At 50.0% G+C, this 20,550-nt stretch overlaps 5 protein-coding genes across 7 annotated transcripts in view; 3 read left to right on the top strand and 2 right to left on the bottom strand.

The window, feature by feature from the left end:
- Positions 1-1,381: 1,381 nt before the first annotated feature.
- frs3 (fibroblast growth factor receptor substrate 3) lies at positions 1,382-10,362 on the bottom strand. Of its 3 annotated transcripts, none has more exons than XM_086167808.1 (7): positions 10,147-10,362; positions 9,165-9,442; positions 8,908-9,094; positions 7,928-8,089; positions 7,723-7,844; positions 4,129-7,648; positions 1,382-3,959 (listed from the first exon to the last, which is right to left on the bottom strand). In XM_086167808.1, the coding sequence occupies exons 2-6, from the start codon at positions 9,228-9,230 to the stop codon at positions 6,317-6,319; spliced, it is 1,869 nt and encodes a 622-aa protein (XP_086023934.1). In that variant the 5' UTR covers positions 9,231-9,442; positions 10,147-10,362; the 3' UTR covers positions 1,382-3,959; positions 4,129-6,316. The 3 variants fall into 3 exon arrangements, with proteins under 3 accessions (XP_086023934.1, XP_086023931.1, XP_086023932.1); XM_086167805.1 differs by having other exon boundaries at positions 1,382-4,047; positions 4,173-7,648; XM_086167806.1 differs by lacking the exon at positions 10,147-10,362 and adding an exon at positions 9,522-9,597 and having other exon boundaries at positions 1,382-4,047; positions 4,173-7,648.
- A 4,440-nt stretch (positions 10,363-14,802) lies between these two features.
- On the top strand, positions 14,803-16,474 carry tspo (translocator protein). The gene is made up of 4 exons (XM_086168312.1): positions 14,803-15,009; positions 15,719-15,925; positions 15,995-16,133; positions 16,209-16,474. Exons 2-4 carry the CDS (start codon positions 15,753-15,755, stop codon positions 16,380-16,382), a joined length of 486 nt encoding a protein of 161 aa, XP_086024438.1. The 5' UTR covers positions 14,803-15,009; positions 15,719-15,752; the 3' UTR covers positions 16,383-16,474.
- A 1,220-nt stretch (positions 16,475-17,694) lies between these two features.
- Positions 17,695-18,958, bottom strand: uqcc2 (ubiquinol-cytochrome c reductase complex assembly factor 2). The gene is made up of 4 exons (XM_086168313.1): positions 18,747-18,958; positions 18,067-18,141; positions 17,929-17,995; positions 17,695-17,853 (listed from the first exon to the last, which is right to left on the bottom strand). Exons 1-4 carry the CDS (start codon positions 18,882-18,884, stop codon positions 17,744-17,746), a joined length of 390 nt encoding a protein of 129 aa, XP_086024439.1. The 5' UTR covers positions 18,885-18,958; the 3' UTR covers positions 17,695-17,743.
- A 6-nt stretch (positions 18,959-18,964) lies between these two features.
- Positions 18,965-20,550, top strand: part of tomm6 (translocase of outer mitochondrial membrane 6 homolog (yeast)) — a 1,792-nt gene continuing 206 nt past the window's right edge. Inside the window, exons 1-3 of the mRNA XM_086168314.1 lie at positions 18,965-19,126; positions 19,503-19,610; positions 19,695-20,550. The exon at positions 19,695-20,550 is cut by the window's right edge and continues 206 nt beyond it. Of these exons, the coding sequence (XP_086024440.1) occupies positions 19,023-19,126; positions 19,503-19,599 (201 nt within the window). The 5' untranslated portion in view covers positions 18,965-19,022 and the 3' untranslated portion in view covers positions 19,600-19,610; positions 19,695-20,550. The remainder of the gene's footprint in view (positions 19,127-19,502; positions 19,611-19,694) is intronic.
- The window catches only part of c21h1orf74 (chromosome 21 C1orf74 homolog), an 846-nt gene continuing 206 nt past the window's right edge, over positions 19,911-20,550 (top strand). The window contains exon 1 of the mRNA XM_086168311.1: positions 19,911-20,550. This exon is cut by the window's right edge and continues 206 nt beyond it. Within this exon, the coding sequence (XP_086024437.1) occupies positions 19,911-20,550 (640 nt within the window).

Raw genomic sequence — 20,550 nt, 5'->3', positions numbered from 1 at the left:
AAGAGAAGAAGACTCGAGTGTCCGGCCATGTACTCCCAGTGACTCCACATCGCTGGGTGGACTGGCTCTCCGTGGGAGACTACAAGTGAAGCACAAACCTAGATGTCCAAGAACAACATGGCATTGGACTGTTACGTCAACGCTGAAGGTGGTGGGATATCCAGAGCGAGGCTCAAGGGATGGCAGATGACCGTGAGGGTTGGAGAAGCACCGCCGTAGCCTTGTGTCCCATCTGGGATCCATAGAGGACAAATGGGTGGGCTGAAAAAGGGACATACAACGTTCGCCCCCTTATTTATACTTCACAAATAGAGCTGATTATTTGCCTCTGCATCCTCTTCTCTCACTCCAACTAACTTCTTCTCCTCTTCCCCTCCGTCCATAAACCTGCTCCCTTGCCTTCCTCCAGACCTCCTGCCTGGAAGCTCCATCCTCTGTCCACGTCCAAACCAGCTCGGTCTCCAGAACATCCGACATGTGCTGTGCCACTAATGGACTCATTCCTGACGTCTCCATCCTCCTCACTCCCAAAGAGAACCTCCATATCTCCATCTTTGCTGCCTCCTGTCTCTTCCTCAATGCTGAAACCATGGAAATTCAGCTGTCAATCACAGGTCAGTTGTCAACCATCCAAACATTCACTCTCATTCACCGAACCCTCTGACCCAGAGCGTGGAGAGAAACCAGGCCGGGGAAAACAGAGAGAACAGGGGTACACAAAAGAAGCATCAGACAACTTTGGAGGAGAAACAGAAATATTGAAAACCCCGAATGAACAAGGCCCTCGCCGAGTCGATCCGGCCATCGCTCACCTCCTCTGCTGCCGGGAAGTCGGAGAAGGTCCTCTTGGACCCTCTGGGCTTTGGCTTTGGGTTCCTGAAGAGGAGGAGACATCGCCAGACGTCACGGAGCAGGGAGTTCAGACGGCAGGGGTGTGAAGCATCAAGATCCAGAGTGTCCAGAAGAGGGCCTCGCCAACCACCTGCTCCAAACTGGACCTGGGTGAAGGTGATGTGTGTGGGAGGAAAACACCAGGGTGTTCTGCGCTAACGCAAAGCTGGCGGTGGGCTAATAAATATGTAATACCACTGTAATACTGCACTCCGGTGAGTACCAAGCAGATCTAAGCTGAAGAAGTGACTGTCCTGTAGAGACATACAACTTCCGCCCTCTCAGTCACACGTCGGGACAACGTAAGGTCCCCGGAGTGCTAGGACCATGGGAGGAACTCCGAGGAACCCAACGCAGACACTCGGAGAACATGAAGACTCCATCCATAAAAGGCCTCCTTTGGGAATCCGACCGGGGACCTTCTGGCCGCCAGGCGGAGGTCCTCACCAGGGCGGCGCTGCCGTAAATCCACACCGGCGAGTCCAGGTAGAATAGAAACAATAAAAGCTCTGCTTTATTTGTGAGGCTCCTCTTTTGTTACAATAATCCAATAACCATAAAACAAGACAGACGCGAACAGAAGACGAGACGGCTACTATCGAAGGCGGGTATTTACAGAGGCAGTAAATCTCTAGAGCTAGCAGGGACATGCTCTCTGTACAGGAAAGTATCGGTGGTCACACAGGCAGACGACGGCAACATGCTGGAGGGAAGTTCGTACTCGGCTGCGGAAACAAAGCACACTTTTGATTCCAGCGTGAAGCCAAAACGTAGAGAAAAAAAAAAAAAAAACAAACAAAACAAAACAAAAAAAGAAAAAGAAACGCCACTCTTTTCGCCCATGTTTCCAGAGGGGAGGCTCGGTTCCGATGAGGTTCCCTTATTTAAAAAAATATCTTCGGGTTACTGTAAAAATAGCGCGTCGGCCCCGGAGGCTCCGCTAGCTTCTCGAGGAGTCCGTTTGGCACAGGCTGGGTTTGCCGATCATTACACTGTAATAACAACGTCATTCCTATGTAATTACACAAATCTGCCCCCCCCCCAAAAAAAAAACAAAACAAAACATGGATCTCAGTCCGGTACATGTACAGCGCCCCCTGGTGGCCACTTAGACCTCCAATACCAACCCCACATTACAAAAAAAAAAAAACAAAAAAAAAAAACACAATATTAATAACAGATATTAGTTTTTTTTGTATTTTCAGGACTCTGCGGAGGTCAAACAAATTGTCTTTAGCATCACGAGCCGATGATGACGGTGATAATGAGGAGGATGAACGTCTTTTGATGAAGATCGTGCTTTTATTTTTTGATTTTTTTTTTTTTCTTCCCTCGCTTCCCGCGCTGTCGAATCGCCGGCCGAATTTTTTTTTTTTTTTTTCGGGGCGCCTTGTGACCTCCAAGCTAGCTAAGCTTTTACGCTAACCGAAGCTATGCTAACCTGACAGAGAGCTAATCTCAGATAATTATCTCTGAGCGGGACGACTCAGCGTTGGCACTTCTTCCTCTGGAAGAGTCAGGTGACCTCAAGGAGTGCCAGAACTTCAGCTTCTCCAGGAAACCTCATCCCTCTTTCTTCCAGAAGCTCCTCCGGAAATGAAGGCACGGAGGGGGAAACTCCCGATGTGAGGTTCGGAATAAACAGAAAACACCTTTTTTTTTCTTCTCAAAGCAACACACACACACACACACACTCACACACACACACACCTGTGTGAGTTTGCAGACTAAACACACTCCGACGCCCAGAGGCGCCACGTCCAACTCGCTCGCCCCGTTGTTTACATTCAGTCGAGGTCGCCTGACGCCGTGGAGACGCAACAAACCGCCGCCGTGCACGTTAGGGGGTGTGCACGTGTGGCGTCCCACATGCACGTGGGTGAGTTTTTGTAAAAGGTTGACGGAACGACTGTTATCGGCGATCAATACTTAGAGGTCATAGACCGGTATCAAAGACGTCGGTGATCGCGGATTAGGGATCAATTATCAGTGATCGGAGATCCCAGACCTGTGATCGGTGTTCAAAGATCAAGATGAGATATCTTGATCTTCTGGATGCTACTTCATTAATCAGTGGTGATAGATTGGACATCATTGATCAGTGATCGGAAATCATAGACCAGTGATCAATGGCCAGATATCATAGACCAGTGATCAGAGATCATAGACCGGTGATCAATTATCATAGACCAGTGACCAATAATCATAGACCAGTGATCAATGATCATAAATTATTGATCAACTATCATAGATCCGTGATCAGAGATCATAGACCAGTGACCAATTATCATTGATCATAGACTAGTGATCAATTATCATAGACCAGTGATCAATTATCATAGACCAGTGACCAATTATCATATATCAATGATCATAGACCACTGATCAATTATCATAAATCATTGATCAATTATCATAGACCAGTGATCAGAAATCATAGACCAGTAATCAATTATCATAAATCATTGATCAATTATCTTAGATCAGTGATCAGAGATCATAGACCAGTGACCAATTATCATTGATCATAGACTAGTGATCAATTATCATAGACCAGTGATCAATTATCATAGACCAGTGACCAATTATCATATATCAATGATCATAGCCCAGTGATCAATTATCATAAATCGTTGATCAATTATCATAGACCAGTGATCAGAAAGTATGACCAGTGATCAATTATCCCAAATCATTGATCAATTATCTTAGATCAATGATCAGAAATCATAGATCAGCAATCAATCATTATAGATCAGTGATCGATCAGATGAAAAATCCCCGATCACAGAATCCCAGGCCAATAATCTGAAATCCCCGATCAGCGATCAAAGATAGAAGATCAACCATCAGGTCAAAGTTCACCCGATCACCAATACACCTGATCGGTTCCCGCGGGTTTGATCAGATGGAGAACATCAATCCTCGCACCTCCAGGGCGTCGGCGCAGGTTTGGTGGCGTCAACATGGCGGCGTCTTTACATCCAAACATTAAAGATCATCTTCCGATCTGTGAGTCGCCTCTTGTGACGCCAAAGTTTCCCCTCGGAACCGCGGCGTAATTACACCTTTATTACAATGTAATTACGCTGTTAATACAGTGTAATTACACCTTTGTTACAATGTAATTACACTGTTAATACAGTGTAATTACACCTTTATTACAATGTAATTACACTGTTAATACAGTGTTAATTACAGTGTTAAATACACTGTTAATTACACTGTTAATTACACCTTTATTACAATGTAATTACACTGTTAATACAGTGTAATTACACCTTTGTTACAATGTAATTAGGCTGTTGATACGGCGTAATTACACCTTTATTGCAATGTAATTACACTGTTGATACAGCATAATTACTGCTACATGGTTCCTTTTGGTTCCTTGGCCGGGTGCGAGGACCTCGGAGGAAGTTCTCGCTTGAACCGGACCCAAGGCGCCCCTTCCGGCTGGTTCCGGGTCCGGTAGGGACGGAGTTCAGGGTGGGGGAACATCTCCGGGGAAATCATGAGGCGGGAGGTCGACGTCGACGACCCCAAACATCCGTTATTGCAGAAATGTAAGCGACCGTCCGAGGGGCCGCGAGGGGGCTCCGACTCCTCTGGGACATTTTTGGTTCCTCCCGGGGGGCCCCGGGACCGGGTCCGGGTCGCTAAGAACCCAGAACGGTTGGGAAAAACCCGAACTGGTCTGAACCCCGAACTGATCGGAACCCGGAGAAGATCAGGGCTCCAAATCAATGGGGACTCCAAACCCATCGGAACCCCGAAATGCTTAGAAGCCCTTAACTACGAAGATCCCCAAACCAATCGGAACCTCAAATTGCTCGAACCCCAAAACCCCAAAGAAATCAAAAGAACCCAAACCACTGTGAACCCCAAATGGCTTAGAATCCAAGACCACTAAGAACCCCAAGCCAATCAGAACCTCAAATTGTTCAAACCCCAAACAAATCAGAAGAACCCAAACCACTAAGAACCCCAAAATGCTCAGAACCCAGGACCACTAAGAACCCAGGACCAATTAGTCCTCTGAACCAACTGGAGAACCCAAACAACTGAGATTCCCAGTTGCTAAGAACCCCAAACCAATCGGAACTCTAAACCAACTGGGACACCCAAACAGCTGAGGTCCCCCCAAAACCGATCGGATCCCCAAATAGCTTAAGAGTCCCTGAACCACTGAGAACCCCAAACTGATCAGATCCCAAAAATGCTTAGAACCCCAAGCCAATCGGAACTCTAAACCGACTGGAAACCCCAAACGAATGAGATCCCCAAAGTGCTAAGAACCTCGAACCATTCGGATCCCGAATTGCTTAGAACCCAAACCGCTAAGAACCCCAAACCAATCGGAACTCTAAACCAACTGGGAGACCCAAACAGCTGAGGTCCCCCGAAACCGATCGGATCCCCAAATAGCTTAAGAGTCCCTGAACCACTAAGACCCCCCAAACGATTGGAACTCTAAACCAACTGGGAGACCCAAACAACTGAGGTCCCCAAATAGCTTAGAACCCTCGAACCGCTAAGACCCCCAAACCGATATGAACCAGGTGGAGCAGGTCTGGGGCCGGACCCCCTTCGGAGGCAAAACAAAAAAGGCGAGTCTGGATCGAAGAAGCGGAGAAGGTGAACCCCGACGAGCAGCGGAACCAGAACCCCCAAAACGCTCGCTCCCAGATGGCCGGCAGAGATGAAGATGAGGTGGAATGTGCACGTTTTTTCCTTCCCTCTTTCACATTTGTCTAAGAACGCCTCCCTTTTTTCTTTTTTTTTTCTTCTTTTTTCCTTAAAAACCTTAATGGCACATCTGACTTCCTCCGATTCCACAAACAGTTTGCGAAGAGCTTTTGGCACTTTTAAATAGTTTCAATAGAAATAGTCTTTTTTTTTTCTTCTTCTTCTTCTTCTTCTTCTTCTTCTTGTCTCCCCTTTTTTTTTGAAGTAGAATCACCACAGTTGTAATAACAGTAACACACCAGGGTCCAGTGACAATCTGAGGTGGAACTTTGGTCTCCGTTTCATCCGCTGGACCACAAACAACGCTGGTCGTCGTCGTCATTGGAATCCGGAGAATAATAATAATAATAATAAATAACGGAATAAATAAATAAATACGCGGGTTAATAAATAGAAGTGTTTGCCCCCGAGTCAGAACGTGAGATGCTACCTTACAGGGCGGACAAGGAGGAAGGGACCCTGAAGACCCCCTCTTCCACCGGAGGCCACCGGAAAGTGGGCGCCAAACGGTATTCCCTTGCGCAAGAGCGGCGACCCATCGGACAATGGGGGTGTAGTATTGGAAAAGAAAGGTAGGGGTAAACAAGGAAAAAAAAAAGGTCTCCCACGCCGTCCGGGATCTGCAGGTGGAACGGGAACCGGCTCCGTAGAACCTCCTCCCGGCGTCCCTTGGGGTCTACAGAGGCAGGTCTGTGCTGTTGTGGCGAGTCTTCCTGGACGTGCCGTCGTCCCGGGGCAGGGCCTTCTGCAGGTTGGACATGGCGGTGGTCTTCTTCAGGTCGATGACGGCGTAGCACTCGCTGCGCCGCGGCGCCTGCGGCCCGCATTTCTTCGGGGGCGGACGCTGGTGCTGGGCCTGGGCGGAGCACGGGGGCTCCCCTTCCAGGTCCACCTGGATGTAGTTCAGCTGCCGCGACGGGGGAGCGTGGCCGTGCTCGCAGCCCCCCGCCCCCGACCTGGACCGCCTGCGGAAGTCGAAGCTGAATATCCGCCCCCCGCGGTCCGGTTGGCAGGGGCGCGGGTGCGGCGGGCAGGTGTGCCGGAGCCGGGGCGGCTGCACCTGCTCCGTGTTGACGTAGTTCTGCAGGGCGTCCCTGTGGACGCCCCGGCCGTCCTGGTGGTACCCGTTGGCGGTCCCGGGGCCTTCCGAGAACTCGTACTCGTCGAAGTCCTCCTCCTCCTCCTCGTACTCCTCGTCGTCCTGCTCGTCGTCCTCCTCTTCCTGCTCGTCGTCCCGCTGCAGGGCGCTGTACTCCCAGACGGGCGGGAGGGACGGCAGGTTCTCGTAGTTGAGCAGTGCCGTGCGGCGGTGGCCGCCGCCGCCGCCGCCAGCTCGGTCGCAGGGGTAGCCTTGCGGCGGCGGCGGCGGCAGTGACGCCGCCCCGTGGGCGTGGGCGTGCAGGAGGGAATGGGAGTGGCTGTCCCCGGTGCTGCTGCTGCTGCTCGAGCCCACCGACTGCGACACGGTGCTGGGACTCAGCCGCTGCTTGCGGCCGCTCCGCAGGCCGTTGATGTTCTCGTAAGTGAGCTCGGCGCCGGCGCAGCAGTCGGAGTGCTCGTGGCAGGCGTGCCGGTGAGCGTGGTGGTGGAAGTGGTGGTAGGGGTGCGAAGGGTGCGAAGGGTGCGAGGCGCACAGGTGCAGCGGAGGCTCGTCCCCCTCCGTCTCCGAGCCTGTGGCGCCCTCTGCTGGCTGAAGGCCGAGAGCGCCGCGCCGTTCCCGCTCCCTTTCCCTTTCCCGCTCCCTCTCCAGAAGGTGGCGCTGTGCTGGAGTGGGCCCCAGCATGAACTTCACCTCCTGAGAGGACGGCTGCAGGAACACCTGGGGGTCCTTGCGGTCGTCCAGGGGGCAGCAGCGCAGGTTGGATTGAGCGCCCCCCTGGCCCCCGACGGGCATGGCGCCCCGCGCCGACTCCGGGAAGGCGCTCGGCCGGACCTCGGGCAAGGAGTGCACGCAGTGCCGCAGGGCCAGGTCCCCCTCCATGCTGACCGTGTTGACGTAGGTGTGGGTCTGGGTGGACCGGGAGAAGAGCGGGGTTAGGCCGACGGACGGACGCCACCGGAAGGAGCGTCGGGTTTCCTCACCTGGTCCTCCAGAGCCATGAGGCTGTGTCCGTGCTCCTCGGCCAGAGAGGGCTGGGAGGAGGCGCCCCTCATGGGGTAGCCCGGGTAACCGTTGGGGAACCCCTGCACCGGGAACGCCGGCGCTGCAGGCAAGAAGACGACATGCCGTCAAGACATGAGTGTGTGTGTGTGTGTGTGTGTGTGTGTGTGTGTGTGAGAGACTCACTGTTGGGCGTCTGCGGCGTGCGGGACATTTCCATCTCGGCGGTGTGGCCCCCCCGTGACACCATCATGGACTCCTCCATCACGTTGATGCTGTTGCACTGCATCAGCTCCTGGAGAAGGTTGAAGATCTCCTCGGCCCGAGAGCACTTGAACGCGAAGATCCCTGGTCACGCGACAAAAACAACAGTGGCCCGCTTAGGACAGGTCCACATGGGAGGGACTGCCGTAACCAGGGTACCAGGGTACCAGGGTACAAGGGTACTAGGGTACCAGGTTACCAGGGTACCAGGGTACTAGGGTACCAAGGTACAAGGGTAGGTTTGCAGCCCAACTGAGACGGCACGAGACTGCCGGAACGGATTCATCCTTAATCTACATCGCTTAGCTTACACTCGGGGGTAGCAGGGGGCGGAGCCTATCCCAGCTGGGATCGGGTAAGAGGCGGGGTTTAACCCTGGACCTATCAATCATGGTGCCACAAACGGAGACATAAAACAACTGTTCTCTCAAATCATACGGAGACATACGACATTCACCCTCCGTCACAGGTTTGGCTCATGTAGGGTCGCCACTGAAACATGCTTTTGGACTGCGGGAGGAACCCTGAGGAACCCCTCGCAGACCCAAGGAGAACATGGGGGCTCCACAGGAAGGCCTCCCTGTGGGAATCTAACAGGGGACCTTCTGGCTGTGAGCCGCCGAGAAACTGACTTCCAACGTCCTGAAAACATTCAGAGCCGGCGCTCGTGGATCCGGCCACGGGTTCGGCACCAGGGAACATCTCCGGTGTGGACCTTAAACCTTGTCTTCTGCTGAAATTTGCTACCTCCTGCACGGAGCAAGTCCTTCCTCATGTGTCCGGATGCCCTCGCGTACCCTCGCGGTGTCAGCTAAACGCAAGAGGCACCCTTTCCCGCGACCGAACCGGCGGACTCGTCACCATTGCGCGAACCGCGTTCGGTGCGGAGAAGCGCGGCTCACCCTGGCCGGTCTGACAACGGCGGCCGCTCTCGAAGGAGAACAGGTTGGAGTCGTAGCCGTAGCGCCGCAGGCAAAGGTAGGGCCACCGGATGGCGTCTCGCTTGCGCGTGTGAAGGATGAGCTCGGTCTGGGTGAGCTCCATGACGCCCGAGCCCAGCTCGTTGCCCTCGTCGTCCACATTGGTGACCTGGGACGGACAAGAAGGTGAGGCCGGCGTAAACGGACCCAGACATCCAGACGGGGGCGCGAAGCCTCACCTTGAACTTGGTGAGATGGTTGTCTCGGACGGGGTCTCGGTACAGGCAGCTCCAGCAGCTCCCCATAGCTCCGGCGGGCCGGCGGACGCCTGCCGAGCAGAGCCGACGTCGGCCGCCGCCCCCGAACGCGCCGCGGGAGGTCCTCACCCGGTCCGGGCCATCGGCGTGAAGGGGCGCACGCCTGTCAGTCCCAGGAGCTTCCGCTGGGCACGGCGGTCGCGGGCCGCCGGGCGAACGCGGCGGCCATCTTCGGGAGACGCAGGAAGTCCCGCCTCCTCCTGTAGAGGAAGAGATTAGGTTACCTCCGTGCACCTGTTGCATCGACACCAACAAAACAAGCAGGCAGGGGAAGCGGACCTCCACCCTGAAGGTCCAGGGAACCACCGCGGTAACACCGATGCTGCGCTCAAGGAGTCCGGACGTTGGAGATGTCACACACACACACACACACACGCGCGCGCGCGCGCACACGCGCATGCACGCGGCTTCAGATCCGCAGTGTGTGCGTTCCGACCCGGGGCCTCCACATCTGACTCGAGTCAACACGCGCGCGCGTGCGCGCGCGCACACGCACGGCACACGGGAATCCGGCGGCGCTAGGCTACACTACACAGTTGTCATTCAGCCGGCGCCTGAATGGGTTTCCCTCCTGTTTACAGCGGCGAGCACACGCACACACACGCGCACACGCACGTCTCACCCCCCCACCCCCCCACTCCCTCTGCTTTTTTTTTTTTTTTTTTTTTTTTTTCTCTTAATGAGTCGACGCGGAGCCTCCGACACCGGCCGACGGCTGCGCTCCATCGGAGCGCGGGCCGGCGGCGGCGGCGGCGGCGGCGGGTTTGCGACGCGACGCCGCCGCCACGATCACGGAGCGTCCGCGGCGGAGGAGCGACGCATGGCGGGAGGAGGAGGAGGAAGAAGAAGAAGAAGAAGAAGAAGAAGAGGAAGAGGAGGAGGAGGACGGCGGGCTGCTACTCACATGTCTGGCACGGATCGCGCGTGCGTGCGTGCGTGCGTTCGTGCGTGCGTACGTACGTGAGATGAGAGAGATCAACCTTCTAACGCGAGATTTGCAGGCGGGATGTGGCCGCTTGACCGGAGGAGACGCACAACGGATCGTGCAGCGGCGGGAAAACGTTACCCCCCCCTCCCTCCTTCCTTCCCTCTCTTCTTCTTCTTCTTCTTCTTCTTCTTCTTCTTCTTCTTCTTCTTCTTCTCCCCCCCCACCACCTACTGCAGCACGGGCCTCCGTGCGTGTGACATTTCCCGCGGGTGAGAGTTCACCGCCAGACAACGAGATGAGGAGCGGCGGGAAGGTGAGGAGCGCCGGAGGACCGAGGAGGGGAAAATAATTCGAAATAAAATCAAATGTAATAAATGAGATGATTCTCCCGGTTTTTCGGTGTGTTTACCGGCACCGGAAACCGGAGCTGACGTTTTACCTGAGCTGGAGCGACGGACCCGCGGCTCGCACTTAAAGGACCACTTCATATATATTATATATACATTTATACATTTATATCTGCCGGTGATGTGAGGCAGGGGAAGCAGAGCCTCACCTGACATTTATAAAAGTCAGAATGATAAAATTGAATCATTTTTCCCACCAATCTGTGTTATTTTTGTATTTTATAATGACTAATTTTTATGGTTTTTTTGTGCTGAATATAGATAAATGTATATCAACCAGTGATGTGAGGCAGGGGAGGCAGGGGAAGGTAGAGCCTCACCAGTTATGACAAAAAAATAGTCATAATAACATAAAAAATATATAAATGTTTCCACCAATCACTGATATTCCCTGTATATTTCATGATAACAAGGATAAAATGGAATAAATCGGGCCACTGTTGTAAATTTTCCATGTTATTCATGTATATTCTTATGACTTTTTTTTTTTTTAAATGTAAATCCAGTTGAGTTTGCCGGTGTATATACATGTACGTATATTTGCCAGTGATTGAGGTCAGGGGAGGCAGTGGAACGAGAGCCTCACCTGTCAGCATGAAAAATAACAAGGATAAAATGGAATAAATCATAAATTTTCCACCAATATGTGTTATTCATGTATTTTTTATGACACATTTTATTTTTTTTAATCTCATTACAGTTGAATTTGCGCTGTTTATGCATATATGTCTATGTGCCAGTGATGTGAGATCAGGGGAAGGAGAGCCTCACCTGTCATCATGAAAAATAAAATGGAATAAATCATACATTTTTCATTAATCGGTGTTATTCATGTTTGTTTTTTTTTTGACTCATTTATATTTTTTTAATGTAAATACAGTTGAATTTGCGCTGTTTATACATAAATGTCTATCTGCCAGTGATGTGAGCTCAGGGGAGGCAGCAGAACAAGAGCCTCACCTGTCATCATGAAAAATAACAAGGATAAATTGAATTAATAATTATTTTTCTACTAATATGTGTTTTTCATGTATTTTTCATGAGTCATTTTTAACATTTTCTAATGTAAAAGCAGGTGAATTTGCGCTGCATATATCTATATTTATTTATCTTCCAGTGATGTGAGGTCGGGGTAGGCATAGCCTCACCTGTCATCATGAAAGATAAGGGATAAAATGGAATAAATAAACATATTTTTACAGTGATCTGTGTTATTCATGTATTTTTTATGAGTCATTTTTAACATTTTCTTCTGTAGAAATAGTTGAATTTGCGCTGCTCTCACTTAAAGGACCATTTAATGAAAAGAAATACGTATTTCTATATATAAATGTCTGCCAGTGATGTGAAGGCAGGTGAGGCAGGGGAAGAAGAGCCTCAACTGTCATGAAAAATAAGAATGGTCGTATTAAATGAATATGAATATTTGTGCACCAATCTATATTATTTTCTAAAAATATAAGAATTCATGTTATATATACATATAGTATATTTATGTACCCATGACGTGTGGTCAGGGGAGGCAGGTGAGGTAGAGCCTCACCTGTCATCACATAGAAGAAGTAAATAATCCATTATTGATGAAAATAAAATATATTTGTCCAACTTACTGTGCTGTTTTGTATGATTCCAGTCATTTTAGACTTTTTTTCACTAAAAATTATTGAATATTCGCTGCTCTCACTTAAAGGATCATTTCATAGAACTAGATATATATTTATACATATTTATATACATATACCAGTGCCGTCGAGTCAGGGGAGGCAGGGAAGGTAGAGCCTCACCAGTTATCACAAAAAATAGTCATTTAACATAAAAAATATTAATATTTGTCCACCAATCCCTGATATTCCCTGTATATTTCATGATTCCAGTCATTTTATATTTTTTTCAAGTAGAAATCGGTGAGTTTCGCACTGCTCCCGCTTAAAGGAGCACTTTATATATGTTTATATATACATAAATATTTCTAGGAGTGGCGTAGGGTCAGGGGAGGCAGGTTGATGTAGTGCCTCATCTGTCATTACTAACATTATAAAAACAAATGATAACATAGAATGAATATTAATATTTGTCCACCAATCTGTCTTATTATTTTTTTCCATTATGCATTTGTGTTGAATGTTTTTTTTTCATGATTCCAATCATTTTAAACTGTTTTTCTTCAGTAAAAGTAGCTGAATTCTCACAGCTCCCACTTAAAGTTGCACTTTATATATACATTCCAGCATCCGTCTACCAATATATTCTCTATCCCTTCTCCGTCTATGACCAAACCATCTCAGTCTGGCTTCTCTGACCTTCTCTCCAAAACATCTAACATGTGCCGTCCCTCTGATGGACTCATTCCTGATCCTCTCCATCCTGGTCACTCCCAAAGAGAACCTCAACATCTCCATCTCTGCAACCTCTAGTTCTGCCTGCTGTCTTTTGGTCATTGGAACAGTTTCTAGTCCAAACATCATCGCTGGTCTCACCACTGTCTTGTACACCTTTCCTTTTATTCTGGCTGATGTTCTTCTATCTCTTGGTACCCCTGACACTTTTCTCCACCCATTCCAACCTGCTTGGAACCGTCTCTTCACCTCTTCTCCACACTCTCCTACGCTCTGGACTGTTGACCTCAAGTACCTGAGATCCTCCAGCTTCTTGATCTCCACTCCCTGTAGCCTCAGCGTTCCACCCGAGTTCCTCTCATTCACACACATATATTCTGTCTTGCTGCGAGTAACGTTCATTCCTCTCCTTTCCAGAGCATACCTCCACCTCTCTAGATTTTCCTCAACCGTTCTCTGCTCTCACTACAGATCACAATGTTATCTGCAAACATCATGGTCCATGGAGATTCCTGTCTAACCTCATCTGTCAGCCTGTCCATCACCATTGCAAAAAGGAAGGCGTTTACGGCTTATACCTGATGGAGTCCCACCTCCACCTTGAACACCTCTGTACAGCACACCGCACCGTTGTCTCACAGTGAGCATACATGTCCTGCACCAGTCTAACATACTTCTCTGCCACTCCAGACTTCCTCATACAATACCAGAGCTCCTCTCTTGGCACCCTGTCATATGCTTTTTCTAGGTTTACAAAAACACAATGCAGCTCCCTCTGGCCTTCTTAAATTGGAATCAAATATGGCTGATTTGTTTACTATTGCTTATACTCAAAACTATTTTGGCTAAATGTACGAGCCTTTACCGTGGACATTTTTCTTTATTATGAGGACCGAAACCAAGGAAAAGGACTTTGTTTCTTGTGTTGCTTTTTGGTAAAATTTCACAAAAAAAAAAAGTTATTTCAAAATAAATAGAACTCAAAACTAGAAGGCATTAAGACAAATTTTATTTTTGAAAAATTTGTTTGATATCTGTGTATCTGTGTGTAAAGATTTTAGTTCTACTCTTTTTATGGCTTTTGTGTTGTGTATGTAGATTTGTAAATAAAAAAAATGAGCTGTAAGAGAATGGCTGAGTGTTAATACAGTCTGTTTAAACGATCAAATCAAAAAAGTATTTTTATTATATATAATATAAAGTAAAATATATAATAGAATATATCATTATTTCATTGAATATAATACCAAGGCAAAAATAAAACTCTTTAGAATTGATATTGATGATTTATTTTATTATTGCTTGTACTCACAAATATTTTGGTTAAACCTTACAAGCTTTTTTCGAGAGAAGTGGTCGATGATCTTATCTAAGGATATTTTTGTTTATTTTTCCAAACTAAAAATCAGTTCTTGCCTTCAGGTTATGAAATCCATTCATGGAGATGCTGCATTGATCCAATTCCTGCTGAAATACTGAAATATTGTGAACTTCAGTTTGCTGTTACTTCATTTCCTTTTACAAATGTGAAATTTTAACCAAAAAAAAAAAAAAAAGAAAAACGATAAAGGCTTGTACATTTGACCAGAATAGTTGTGAATATATGAACAGTAAAACAGATTCTTCTTAATATTTGTGTTTATGTGTCTGCGTGCATAGAAAGGAAGTGTTTTAATTCTACTCTTAATATACTAAATATACTACTAATATAATATAATTCTACACTTAACTCTACTCTTTATATGGCTATGATTTTTATATATTTTTATTTCATTTTATATATATTTGTAATGTTTTTATTTTTTGGTAAATAATAAAAAATAAACGAACAGGCGAAGGAGGAGGAGGATGGGGGTGAACTATCTTGACCGGTGCATCATCTTTGATGCGACGCGGTTTTGTAAGATCCGAGGACACGCAGGTTTCTGACCAGGAAGCGTCCACACCCACTCGACCCCCCCACTCCCCTCCCACGCAGTGGGAGTGTCCGCCTGTGGACCCCCACTGTCCACGCAGATAAGGCCGCCCCGGCCGTTGGACGCCCGTATCGCCCGGCGACAGCGCCTCAACTCCGGCCCGCTGCACCGGAGACGCAGGTGAGCTGGTTCGGACCCGGAACCGGAACCGGGACCGGGGGAAAGGGTTGCGGGGAGGTCGATTCCCACTGGGGATTTTTTTTAATTTTGAATTGTTTTATCGCGGTTGAGGTGAGATTATTTTCAATTTGGTGAAGAAACGAAAGCAAACATCGACTAAGAGGAGAGGAACACGCGTTTTCATGAGTGTTTCTAAAATTGGGCGATGAGGAATTTTAAACTCATCGAAGTGATGGGATTTAAACTTTAGAAATAAATTCACTTGTTAGTTCGGTTCCCAGCAGAGAAGATAAACACCGTCCGAAACATCTACGGGGAGCCTTCTTCAGCTCTTCTCACCGATCGACACCAGATGATCGCTAAGTTTCAGCTTAAAACGGGCAAAAAAAACAAAAAACAAAACTTCCTTTTCTAAATTATGATCATCAGAAAATGCAAAAACTCCATTTAAATGTTTTTATCCCAGTGCATCAAGTCGTGTGACACTTCTAACATGCTTTTAACGATTCAACCATAAATATTTCATTTGAAACAACAGCAACAAGAGGAAGAGCTGGTGGTTTCATTTATCATACGAGTTAAATATTAACACACAATAAAGTATTATTGTTTTTGCTTGATTAAAAAGCTCTGAAGCCTCACCCGTGGTTCTGGCGCCCCCTAGCGGCGACATGTTGTAACTGCAGCGTGCTTCTCCCCGGCTCTTCAGGACTGTGGAACCAGGAAGTGGACCTGATCCGACCATGTGGCTTCCCATGGTGGGCCTGACCGCCCTGCCCCACCTGGGGTTCTTCTACGGGGGCTACATCACACGCAAAGAGGTGAAGACCTGGTACCCCACCTTGCGGAAGCCGTCGTGGCGTCCGCCGAACGCGGCCTTCCCCGTGGTGTGGACCTGCCTGTACACCGGCATGGGGTGAGCGCCGCCGCCCTCGCCGACCCCCATTCGCCCAAATCCGCTATCCTAACCGCCCCCGACCCGCAGGTACGGCTCTTACCTGGTCTGGGACAAACTGGGGGGCTTCACGGAGGACGCCGCGGTGCCGCTGGGCCTCTACGGCCTCCAGCTGGCTCTCAACTGGGCCTGGACCCCCATCTTCTTCGGGGCGCACAAGCTGAAGCTGGTGAGTCGGCGCTTACCGGAAAAAGGGGCGACTCCGCGCGCCCCGAGACTCACCCCTTGCACGCCGCTCGCCCAGGCGCTGGTGGAGATCGTGGTCCTGACGGGGACGGTGGGAGCCACCATGCTGTCCTGGTACCCGGTGAGCCGCGGCGCCACCTTGCTGATGGCGCCCTACCTGGCCTGGCTGTTCCTCGCCACCGCCCTCAACTACCGCATATGGAGGGACAACCCGGAGGAGAAGGAGGAGTAGCGACGCCGGATCTCCAGGCCTGAGCCCGACGCAGGGGGTTTCAAACTCGCCGTTCAAATAAAATCAGAACCAGAAAGCGGCGAGTCGGGTGTTTTTCTCGGGGAGAAGAACCCTGAGGAGGAAGAAGGTCTGGCGTCTTCTTCCCCGCGGGGAGGGGGCGGAGCTTAACCCGGAGCTGTCAATCACCCGACATCGGACGATCTGGAGCTTGCGGAGAACCGAGGCTTGAGAACCCAAGTAGAACATGGAGGAGGAAACAAGGCAGGGGAACATTTAGAGAAGAACAGAGAACCCAGAAAGGAGAACATAGAGGGAACCAAACCTGGAGAACCCAGGCAGGTGAGAAGATTGGAGAACATGGAAGGAACATTCAGAGGGAAATAAGACAGAACATCTACAGAATCGAGGCAGAAGAACCAAGAAAAAGGGAGAACATGGAGGGAACCTGGAGACTCCAGGTAGGAGAACATGGAGAACCCAGAAAGAACATGACGAGAACAAGAAGAACCTAGAAAGGAGAACATGGAGGGAAGATTCAGAGGGAAATAAGGCAGAACGTCTAGAGAATCGAGGCAGAAGAACCGAAAAAGGAGAACATGGAGAATCCAGAAAGGAGAACATAGAGGGAACCAAACCAGAAGAACATGGAGGGAACCAGGAGAACCCAGGCAGGAGAACACGGTGAGAAAATTGGAGACAGTGCAGGAGAACATGGAGGGAACATTCGGAGGCAAATAAGGCAGGAGGACATCTAGAGAATCCAGGCAGAGGAACCAAGAAAACGGAGAACATGGAGGGAACCTGGAGACTCCAGGTGGGAGAACATGGAGAACCAAGGAAACAAAACATGGAGGGAACCAAACCAGGAGAACATGAAGAACCAAGAGAGAACATGACGAGAACAAAGAGAACCCAGGTAGGAGAACATGGAGAGAAGATTGGAGACGGTGTAGGAGAACATGGAGGGAACCTAGAGAACAAGGAGAACCCAGGTAGGAGAACATGGAGGGAACCAAACCAGGAGAACATGGAGGGAACCTGGAGACTCCAGGTGGGAGAACATGGAGAACTCAGGAAACAAAACACGGAGGTAACCAAACCAGGAGAACATGAAGAACCAAGAGAGAACATGACGAGAACAAGGAGAACCCAGGTAGGAGAACATGGAGGGAGGATTGGAAACAATGCAGGAGAACATGGAGAAGGAAAAAGGCAGGAGAACATGGAGAAGGAAACAATGCAGGAGAACACTGAACCATCTTGACCACCCGGAGTAGAAGACAGCATTAACACAGACCGGCGATGGAAGACACCAGAAGAAGACGATTTATTTGACATTCTGCAGGAGGGGGTTCGGCGGCTTATTTCTCCGGAGGTTTCTCAGGAGCCTCCTCCGAGGGCTTGGAGGAGAACCGCTCCGTCAAGGTCTTCCACAAGCTCTTCTTCTCGTCGTCCGTCTGCTGCACGCTGCCTGCGAGGAGGAGGAGAAGAAGCAGATCAGGTGGAGGAAGGAGGACGACGACCTGCAAGGTGGAGGTGGAGATACCTGACAGGAGCAGCTTGCACTCCTCCGCCGTGACGCCGGTGAAGCTGGTGTCTTTCACCCGGGGGAACTGCGAAAGCACCAAGAGATACCTTCAGCAGGTCCACCTTCCCCGCAGGAGACGCCCTCACGCCGACTCACCCGCTGTCGGTAAACGTTCCCGTTGATCCGAGCCAAACTCTCAAACGCAGCGTCGCACTTCTCCGGGTCGGGAATCTGCGGGAGACAAGAGGACGGAAGGTTGGACCTCTACATCTGCAGAGGAACATCTGGCTCCTCGGGAAAAGTCTCAAAGTGTTCATCGTCATACGGACGGGATGAAATTCTTATTTTCCTGTCCACCCTGGAGCCAGATAGCAAGCAAAACAATAAATAATAAGATTAGGATTGAGATTGAACAGGAGGTGCAGGTTGAAATCTAAACTCGTGGTTGCGGGAAGTCGAGAAAGTGCAGATTGAGGTCTTAAAAGGTGTTGCAAGATCTTAAGAAGATCTAAAGAAGATCAAGTTCTAGCATACTATTGTTGTTATGATGATGCTAAGTGAGGGATTTCCTGCAAAGACAAACCAAAACACTTCTCACTCCCCCAGGTAAAAACCTCCAGCCCGCAGGTGTGAAGGTGCACCAGGGAACCCGCTTGGAATTTTAACAGAATTCCCCGGAGATCGGAGTTTTTACACCGGCGAGCAGTCGCTCCGCGCCGGGCGCCAGCTCGCGTCTGACCCGCGGTCACCTCTGGAGCTATGCGTTAGCCTAGCATGCTAACCGCTTAAGCTAGCCTAGCATGCTAACCGCTTAAGCTAGGCTAACGCGGCGGTACCTGTGTGTTTTCTCCTTCCCGGAAGGCGGACGCCACCCGCTGCCGCAGGAAGGTCCCCAAATCCCGGCCTTTCTTGGTCTCGTCCCGGGGCCATTCCTCACACAGCTTCAGAAAGCGTCGGTATCTTGTGGCGGACATGGAAGGAGACCGAGTCGGTTCGACCGACTTAAGTTTGAACCTTCTCGTTCGCAGTAGTTTGGGGTCGCGTTTTCTTTTTGTTTCCGGCCTTTTTACTTCCTACTTCCGGCTCACCGGTTGAAACCAGGTGGTAAAAATATGACCGGATCTAACGGAAAAAAGGCCTCCGCCAGTTCGCCGGGTGTGATGGACTGGATCGGTTCTGCCTGCCGGTTTGCATCGGACAGAAACGACTTTAGAAGGTGGGTCTTTTTTCTATTTTTAATACCGTCTTTTCGATCTGTGCGGTTATTAGCATGCTAGCTAACCTGCTAGCTAGCAAGCTAACCCACTAGCTAGCAAGCTAACCTCTGCCCGCCGCCGGTGTCCTTGCCAGCGAAACGAAAAGTCGAAACTCGGAAGAAAAACAGATCAGACAGGCGCATTTGTACCAGTTAAAATGAAGTATATCCCATTTTTGAAGTGTTTCATACTTCAACCGTTAGCTGCTGTCATTGCATCCACCGCGGGGGATGGAGTGAATCTGCATCTGGTTGGATTGTTTATACCCGAGCTAGCATGCCTGCATAAAATGTGAAAATACATTAAAAGTATGAATATTGATTGCTTGCTTTCAAGGAATCTCCTTGTCAACTTGGGACTGTTCGCTGCTGGTGTCTGGGTCGCAAGAAACCTCTCAGATTTCGACTTGATGTCACCTCAGCCTGTGGCATAACCGGGATGCAGGTGTGTGTGTGTGTGTGTTTACACGCCACAACACGTCACTAACAGTGGGACATGTGTGTAATATCCTCTGTCTTTTCCACGTAGGTGTTTTGGACCAACAGAGAATCACAGGACACGAATAAACCCTCATGAAACGATCTAGTTAGTTCGAAATCGACTCATTACGACCTCAATTCAGTTTATCGACGCCCCGCTTTTTGTTTGTTATTGTTGCAATCGTATCAACAAGTTGATAATATCATGTGTGTTTGAAGTCTTTGAGGGTCAGATCGCACCGGCGGCTGTTTGAGCTGCCGAACCATGTCCACGCAGCAGCTCTGCGTCGCCGCAGCTCGCCAACACTTGTGTGTTGGAAGGAAAAGCCTCTCTGTCCCTCAGAGTCTGGATCTGGCGGTTCAGGTCTCGGCGGTGGATCTGGGCCTCAAACCGGCTCTGCTGTACGACGCCAACGGCGCCGACCCGGAGCAGGTGCGGCGCTATCTGGTCTCCCTGCAGTCATCGGGCGTCGTCTCCGGGTCGCTTCTCACCGTGGCTTTGGACAGCAACGCGCTCGTGGTCAACCCGGTCGCGGCCGAAGCTCACCTGGAAGCCGCGCGGCGCGACGGCGGCCCCGTCGTGATCGACGTGCGCGGCTCCCTGGAGAAGCCCGCCGTCATCCGCCCCCTCACGGGCGAGCTGGAGAGCCTGGTCCAGGATCTGCTGCTCCTCCTCAAAGAGCGCGAGACGCCGCAGAAGGCCTGGGAACCGGCGGCGTGGAACCTGTGCACCGTCTTCGGACTGGTGCTGGGCTACCCGGTCACCTACTGGTTCGATCAGAACGAGAGCTTCGAAAACTGCCTCTCCATGACCCCGCTCACCGTCACCACGGCGACGGCAAAGTGGCGGACCGACGCGTCGGAGCGGCGGCGCCGCCTGTACGCCTTCAGCGTCCCGACTCTCC

Source organism: Fistularia commersonii, chromosome 21 (genome assembly GCF_037954325.1).
Source record: "Fistularia commersonii isolate RoL2024-O1a breed Wild chromosome 21, RoL_Fcom_v1.0, whole genome shotgun sequence".
NCBI lineage: Eukaryota > Metazoa > Chordata > Actinopteri > Syngnathiformes > Fistulariidae > Fistularia > Fistularia commersonii.
This window is presented reverse-complemented; position numbering and strand designations above follow the sequence as displayed.